The sequence below is a fragment of the Otolemur garnettii genome, unplaced genomic scaffold (genome assembly GCF_000181295.1).
Source record: "Otolemur garnettii isolate 467f Iridium unplaced genomic scaffold, OtoGar3 scaffold00046, whole genome shotgun sequence".
In the NCBI taxonomy this organism is placed as follows: Eukaryota; Metazoa; Chordata; class Mammalia; order Primates; family Galagidae; genus Otolemur; species Otolemur garnettii.
Window position 1 is genome coordinate 13,863,535 of NW_003852441.1, and position 8,732 is coordinate 13,872,266.

Consider the following 8,732-nt stretch of genomic DNA (forward strand, 5'->3'; position numbering starts at 1 on the left):
TTTTCCAGTTGCTTGAGATGTCCCATTAAGTTGTTGACTTCCTCTCTTTCCATTCTCTTGAGGAAGGCTTGCAGTGCTATAAATTTCCCTCTTAGTACTGCCTTTGCAGTATCCCAAAGGTTCTGGTAGTTCATGTTTTCTTCATTGTTTTGCTCCAAAAATTTGGTAATTTCTTTCTTAATCTCATCAATGACTCAGCTATTGTTTAACATAAGATTATTTAATTTCCACATCTTTGTGTGAGATTGCAGATTCCTGTTGTTACTGAGTTCAACTTTTATTCCATGATGGTCCGAGAAGATACAAGAGATAATTTCTATTTTTTTAAATTGCTGAGGTTAGCCTTGTGACCTAAGATGTGATCAATTTTGGAGGATGTTCCATGTGCTGATGAGAAAAATGTGTATTCAATTTTGTTAGGATGAAATGTTCTGTGTATGTCTGTTAAATCCAATTGTTGGATGGTTAATTTTAAGTCTCAAATTTCTTTGCTTAGTATCTTGTTGGAGGATCTATCCAACACAGCCAAAGGGGTGTTGAAATCTCTGGCTATTATTGTGCTGGAGGTAATCAAGTTGCTCATTTCAGTTAGAGTCTCTCTTATAAATTGAGGAGCATTTAGGTTGGGCACATAAATGTTAATAATTGAAATGTCATCATATTGAGTGTTTCCCTTAAAAAACATGAAGTGACCATCCTTGTCTTTCCTTACTTTTGTTGGTTTAAAGTCTAATGCATCTTCAAATAAAATCACCACTCCTGCTTTTTTCTGTTTTCCATTTGCCTGAATTATATATGACCATCCCTTTACCTAAGTCTATATTTATCTTTTAAGGTAAGGTGATATTCTTGTATGCAGCAGATATCTGGCCTGAGTTTTTGTGTCCAGTCAGCCATCCTGTGCCTCTTTATAGGGCAGTTTAAGCCATTCACATTGATTGAGAGTAGTGATAAGCCTGGTATTATTTTGTGTGTCAATTTTTTCAAAGATCTAGAGGGCATTTTTAATCCTTTTGCCACTGTGAAGTTGGGTTTTGATCAAAATTTTCTGGGTGAGTTTACTTGGTGGTAAAATGTTGTGGTGGTCATTGTGGAGGATGGGCCTGAGAATATCCTGGAGAGCTGGTTTAGTGATTGCAAATTTCTTTAGCAAGTGAATGTCATTAAAGTATTTACTGTCTCCATCATAAATGAAACTCAGTTTAGCTGGGTACAGTATCCTCGGTTGAAAATGGTTTTGTTTTAGGAGGTTGAAGGTAGATGATCATCCTCTTCTAGCTTGAAAGGTTTCAGAGAGAGATCTGCAGTCATTCTAATCTTCTTCCCCTTGTAGGTTATGGTGTTCTTATGTCTGACTGCTTGTAGAATTTTCTCCTTCATATTAACTTTGGCAAAATTAATTAAAATGTGCCTCGGAGATGGATTGAGTTGTGCTGGGGTTCGAAGCTGTCTATCTGAATTTCAGAATCTCTTGGCATGTCTGGGAAATTCTCCTTCATTATCTCATGAAGTAGAGCCTCTGTGCCATTTGGGAAAGCAACCTCATCACCTTTGGGAATTCCTATGAGGCGAATATTAGTTTTCTTCAAATTATCCCAGAGCTCTCTGACGGAATAATCTGTTTTTGTTCTCCACTTCTCTTCCTCTTTGAGTGTTTGGGGATGTTCAAAAGCTTTGTCTTCGAGGTCAGAAATCCTTTCTTCTGCCTGCTCCATTCTGTTACTGAGGGATTCTACTGTATTTCTCATATCTTGGTAGGCTGCAACTTCTTTTCTCAATGTGTCTAAATCTTTGGTGATTTTGTCTTTGAATTCATTGAATTCTTGAGACATCTTTTGAATTATTCCTAGAATTTGTAATTGCAACTTTACTTCCATTCTGTTGATCTTCTTTGCAATCCAAATTCTAAATTTGATTTCTGACATCTCGGCCATCTGTTTGTGAATTGTATCCTGTAGTTTGGCTGATTTGTCATTCCTTGGGGGAGTTGAACTGTTCTGATTATTCATGTTGCCAGAGTTTTTCCTATGATTCCACCCCATGGTTGTTTTCCACTGTTTAGCTAGATGAGCAGGTAAGCTGAAATTGGATTTGAGGCTTCTGGGGTTGTGATTAACCAGCTCTTCACCAAAAAGTTGGGACTGGTGACTATAGCTTTTCCTCTACAATTTTGCAAAGGATCTGAACAGTACTACAGTCTGTGACTCTAGAGGCCTGCTTGGTGTAGAGGGGGTAGGTGGGTCTGCTTTGTATTAGCTGGTCCCTGTCCAAACCTAGTTAATCAGTGACTCTGTGTTGCAGTCTCAGTTTTGGAGAAATACCAGCAACTAAGACAACCCATCCCCCATAGGTAATACCTGGAAGAGGAAAGTCAAACCCTCCCACAACAAGAGAACCAGGATACCATCTTGGAGGGTCCTCAGTTAATTTGCCCAGTCCAAGAGTTCCAAACCTACTGACCCAATCAGTACCCACTCTCTAGCTGGAAAACTCAAAAGGTCTCCAGCAACTAGATAATAGGAGTCTACTGGTAGCTCAAGTGTGGCTCACTCTGGTGCTCCAAGGAGTCAGAAAGGCCCATCCAGTAGAAGGTGTGGAGCAAGGGGCTGATGCTTCTTTCCCCACCTTGCTCACCCTTCACCACCAGATTCTGGTAGCCCCAGTCTCTGGTAACCCCACCACCAGTCTCTGTTAACCCAGACTCTGTGGCCCAGTTCTATCCAATAAGCAAGTATGCCTGGGCTTTGTGCCTGCCAGAGTCAAAGTAAAGTCAATGCCTCCTCCACTTGGTTACCATTCTTTGTCACCAGCCAGCAGAGGGAGCTGAAGCCTGTCTGCCTCAGGCACTCAATGGCAGCTGGAGAATGTTCGACCTGAACTCAATCTAAACCTGAGAATATCCAGACAGTAAAAGAGTTTCTCCCTCAACCACCTTTGTCACCTCTGTTCTGTAGCTCTGGTATCACTTTAGGGTGAGGTCTTGTTCCCTCTGGCAGACCAGAGAGTTGGGGAGGTGACTCTCCAAAATTAGACCCCAGTGAGGTCACTGTACTAATGCTGATGTTGGGTGGGAAGTGTTTCCAGTTGGGTTCATGCACCTCAGCAATTTCTGAATCTCCACCCATAGTGCAGAGACCCAATCCTCCACCCGCTGCTAGGATACACTTTCTCAGAGCCAGGCCAGGCACCTTTCCCTCTATGACTTTCTGCGCTATTACTGGATTCACTAATACAGCAAAGCTGCACTGCCTCCATCTATGCAATACGAAGTCCTAGCCAAGAAATGCAGACATTCTGGTTTTTGCAGGGGTTGGATTCCTAGACCACCAGGCCAGGGGGGAAGGGTAGACTGGAAGTTCAGAGTGGTAGGGAAAATATTTGTTCAAATTTTCTGCTGAACAAGAGAATTCCTGGGCTCCCAGCATGGGCTCTCTGGAGGAGACTCAGCTTCCGGTGATTCTCTCTAGTGGGGTGTAGGAAGAGAACCTCAATTCATTGCTCACTAGTAGAGATCCCACAGCAAGCAAGCAACACTCTAGGAGGAGGGGATGGACACATGTCCTCTTTGGGATGAATTCTGTACCTGAAATTTGTTTCCTTGAAGTCGTGGCTTGCCTCAGTAGGGAAGACATGCATTTATATATCTCTTCTTTCAGCTTGGCTCTCCTCCTTCAGCTTCATTGGGTTTTTTCTGGCTGTTATCTCTCCCCCTGGACTGCAGTTTTTGTTGAAAACTAGCTGCATTCAGCCATCATCCCCCATTCCCCCATGTTCTTATTGAATGTGAAAATTGAAGCTAGGGAAACAAAAAGGCAAGATGGCTGATAGGTACCAGCTTCTGACAGAAGCTCCTGTCCAGAGGAAAGGATAAAGTCCAGGCAAAACACAACAAAGTTGAAAACTAGGAGCCCAGCTGAGAGAGAAAAAAGACATCTGCAGGACATCTCTGCTGAGGCAAGTTGCGTCTCCTAGAAAGCAGCCTACAGGTACATAATACATCCTGAAGGACGGATATCTGACCCCGCCCCCAAGAAAGGTGCGTTTTTTCCCCTTTGTCTGCTCCTATGAGTTTCCTACAGTTGAGTGGTGAACTGAGGACTTATTGTCTCACCCTACATGTGAAAGCTACAGAAAGAGGGGTCTACTCCTCTAGAGGGACCTTGTTGAGACTCTAAACACCCTCTAGCTAGGCAGAAAAATCGAACTAATGCTGCACGACCATTTTGAATTCCCAGTCCACCCTTCCCTCCTTGCCTGCAGAGACAGTGAGAGGAGGCCCAAGAGTAGCAGCCCCTCACCCATGGGACCAAGCACCCTGTCGCGACCCTGCAGCCAGAGAACTGCTGGAGCTGCGTGTTCCCCCTCATCCCCCCCAGCTGCCACTCGGCCCACTGCCCCTGGGCATCCCAGTGGGGAGTGCTGAGGATTATTCGACCTGCGTGTCCTCCTAGGCTGCTGTCATTTGGCCGCAACCCCCTGAGCACCCGAGGGGGGCGCCCCAGGACTATTTGACTCCCCCACCCCCACCCTCAAGCAGCTACCACTTCCTGGCTGCTCATCCACACCTGAGTGGCAGAGGATTGTTCTACCCGCACAGCTGCTGCTACTTGGCTGCTGCCCCAGGCACCCGATTGGGGCACACTGAGGACTGTTTGAGCTGCAGTTGCTGCCACTTGGCAGCCACTCCAGGGCTTCTTAGCGAGGTGCCCCCAGGACGGTTTTACCCGTGTGTCCCCTGCATAGCTGTGACTGCTCGGCCAACCCCGGTCACTCAAGCAGGCACGTGGAGGACTGCTCCAATCGCGTGCCCCCCTAGTCTGCGCCGCTTGGCCTCAGCCCTCTGGGCACCTGAGCGGGGCGCCCCAAGACTGTTTGACCCACGTTTCCCCCATGCAGCTGCCGCTTTATGGCTGCCCTGGGCACCCAAGTGGTGGAAGACTGTCCGATTTGCAGGGCGCCTGCTGCTTAGTTGCTGCTGCCGGCACCCAAGTGAGGTGCGCACAGGACTGTTTGACCCACACGTCCTCTGTGTAACCGCTATTGCTCATCCGTCAACCCTGGTCACCTGAGTCAGGCACGCAGAGGACTATTTGAACTGCGTGTCCCCCTAGGCTGCTGCTGCTTGACTGTAGCCCCCTGGGCACACAAGCCGGGAACTGTTTGACCCGCGCAACCCCAACACAGCTGCCCCCAGGCACCGGAGTGGTGGAGGACTGTTTGACCCATGTGGCTGGCGCCGCTTGGCCACTGCCCCCAGACACCCGAGGGGGGCACCCCTAAGACAGTTTGACCCACTTGGTCACCACCCCTGGGCACCTGCACATGTTGTACCTAGAATTTCCCTGAGTCCCCGAGCCCACGAACCGAGACACACTCCGATGTAAAAGCAAGAGGCGAGCTTTATTTAGCAAGCTCAAGCTCGGACCCTCTCTTGGCAAACATACCAAGGAAGGCCACAAGCCTAGGGGTTGGAAAGTTTTATAGGGTACAGAAAGCAAGAAGGGTGAAGAAGGGTGGGGTACATTTTTGATTGGTGGTGGGTGCATGGGGAAGTGGGGGTGATTGGTGGTCAGGGTTTGGGGAAGTACGGGGAGGCTCTGGATTGGTACAGGTATGAGGGGTGGGGGATTTCCTAACTGGGGTTTTAGGGTGGTATGAAGCAAGAAGGGTGGGGAGCACTTCTGATTGGCTGACTGGGGTGCTTGATTTCGGGGAAAGGCCAGGGTTTTGGTGAAGCTGAAGCTTATTATCTAAGATGGCGGCGGGGGCTCAAAATGAGGAACAGAACTTAGGCAGTAAACAACAAAATGGTGCTGGTCTGGCCCTCTCACACAGGGAGTGCCCAGGACCATTTGACCTTCACGGCTGCCGCTGATTGGCAGCCGCCCCAGGAACCTGAGAGGGGTGCTCCCAGCACTGTTCCACCGTGGGTTGCCGGTGTCTGCCACCGCTGGGCCACGACTCCCCAGGCACCCATGTGGGATGCCCTGAGGACTGTTTGACCAGTGCATCTCCCTGCAGCAGCTGCTGCTCCCCCTAGGCTGCCACCGCTCGGCTGCAGCCTCCTGGGCACCCAAGCTGGGCGCCCGGAGGAGTATTCAACCTGTGTGTCCCTGGCTACCGCTGCTTGGCCGCTGCCTCCCGGAAACCCGAGTGAGGCGCCCCAGGACTCTGAGCTGCGCAATGCCTGCGCACCTGCCGCCTTGTGGCTACTCCCAGGCACCTGAGTGGTGGAGGACCTGCAGAGCTGCTGCTGCTTGGCCACAGCCCCCAGATTCCTGAGTAGGACACCCCTAAGATTGTTTGCCCCACTCAGTCATCACCCCTGAGTTGCTGCTATCTGAGTTGCTGCTATCCGACCTGCAGGGCTGCTGCTGCTTGGCCACAGCCCCCAGATTCCCGAGTAGGACACCCCTAAGATTGTTTGCCCCACTCAGTCATCACCCCTGAGTACTTGAGCATGGCGCACCCAGAACTGCTTGACCTGCGTGGCTGCTGCTGATTGGCAGCTGCCCCTGGGAACCTGAGGGGGAGCTCCCAGCACTGTTTGACCCACACATCCCCCACGGCTGCCATCACCCCCCAGACACCCGAGTGGGGTGCCCTGAGGACTGTTTGACCTGTGCATCCCCCTGCAGCTGCTGCTGCTTGGCCACCATACCTGGGGCACCTGAACGGCCCCCCAAGGACCATTTGACCCACACCAGACATGCTGAGGACTGTTTGACAAGTGCATATCCTTAGGCTGCCACTGCTTGGCCACAGCCCCCTGGGCACCCAAGCCAGGCGCCCTGAAGACTGTTTGACCTGCGAATCCCCCTGCAGTGGCTGCCACTTGGCCACAACGCCCTGGGCACCTGAGTGAGGCACCCTGAAGACTGTTTGACCAGCACATCCCCCTCCAGTGCCTGCTGCTTGGGTTTTCGCCAGTGGCAGCCACAGGCTGAAGAGTTTTGGGATAGTCTCCAAACGGTGCAAACTCACCATGGGGCAGAATCAGTGGAAAAACTCTGGTAACCAGAACAACCAGAGTAGATCAAGTCCCCCAAAGAAGGATGGCGCAGAAGCATTTGAAGATCCCATCCACAAGCAAATGGCTGATAAGTCAGAAATCGAGTTCAGAATTTGGATAGCAAATGAGATTTACAGAATGAAAGAAAAGAGGCAATTAGAATTTCAAGAAATTATTCAAAGATATCTCAAGAAATCATTCAAAAGGTGTCTCAAGAATTCAATGATTTCAAAGATAAAATGACCAAAGAGTTTGAAACACTGAGGCAAGAGGTTGCAGCCCTCAAGGATCTGAAAGATACCGTGGAATCCCTCTGTAACAGAGTGCAATACACAGAAGAAAGGATCTCTGACGTTGAAGACAAAGCTTTTGAAGAAACCCAGGAGCACAAAGACCAAAATAAATGGTGATTAAAAACGGATCTTACTCTCAGAGAGCTCTCAGATAACTCAAAGAAAACTAATATTCACCTTATAGGAATCCCTGAAGGTGATGAAGTTGCTTCACAAAGTACAGAGGCTCTTCTTCATGAAATTATGAAAGAGAACTTTCCAGACATGCCAAGAGATTCTGAAATTCAGATAGCAGATAGTTTCAGAACCCCAGCATGACTCAACCCAAACAAGACATCCCCCAGGCACATCATAATTAACTTTACTAAAGTTAATATGAAAGAGAAAATTCTGAAAGCAGTCAGAAGTATAGTAAGAAACTATAACCTACAAGGGGAAGAGTATTAGGATGACTGAAGATCTCTTGGCTGAAACCTTTCAGGCTAGAAGAGGATGGTCATCAACTTTTAATCTCCTAAAACAAAATAACTTTCAACCCAGGATCCTGTATCCGGCTAAACTGAGTTTTATCTATGATGGAGAAATTAAATAATTTAACGACATTCCCATGTTGAAGAAATTTGCCATAACTAAACCAGCTCTCCAGGAAATTCTCAAACCTATCCTCCATAATGACCAGTGTAATCTTCCACCACAAAAGTAAACCAACTCAGAAATTTTTGATCACGTTCCAATTTCCACAGTGGTGAAAGGATTAAAAATGTCTACTGGACTTTCAAGCAACTCGATGCCCAAAATTCTACCAGGCTTATCAATAATTTCTATCAATGTGAATGGCTTAAATTGTTCTCTAAAGAGGCACAGATTGGCTGATTGGATAGAGAAACTCAGACCAGACATTTGTTGTATACAAGAATCTCATCTTACCTTAAAAGACAAATATAGACTCAGGGTGAAGGGATGGTCATCTATATTCCAGGCTAATGGAAAGCAGAATAAAGCAGGTGTTGCAATTTTATTTGCAGGTACAATAGGTTTTAAACCAACAAAAGTAAGCAAGGATAAAGATGGCCAATTTATATTTGTTAAGGGCAATACTGAATATGATGAGATCTCAATTATCAATATCTATGCACCCAACCAGAATGCATCTCAATTTATAAGAGATACTTTAACAGGCATGAGCAACTTGATCTCTCCCAGATTCATCGTAGTCTGAGATTTTAACACTCCTTTAGCAGTGTTGGATAGATCCTCCAATAAGAAACTTAGCAAAGAAATTTTAGATTTAAATTTAAATATTCAACTTTTGGACCTAACAGACATCTACAGAACATTCATCCTAGCAAGACTGAATATACATTTTCCTCATCAGTCCATGGAACATACTCTAAAATTGATCACATCTTAGGTCATAAGTCTAACCT

The 8,732-nt window shown here is 47.2% G+C and overlaps 1 protein-coding gene across 1 annotated transcript in view; it reads right to left on the reverse strand.

The window, feature by feature from the left end:
- Window positions 1-2,524: 2,524 nt before the first annotated feature.
- The window catches only part of LOC100965829 (NACHT, LRR and PYD domains-containing protein 1-like), a 66,730-nt gene continuing 60,522 nt past the window's right edge, over window positions 2,525-8,732 (reverse strand). The window contains 1 exon segment of the mRNA XM_012805949.2: window positions 2,525-2,666. Coding sequence (XP_012661403.2) covers window positions 2,525-2,666 — 142 coding nt within the window.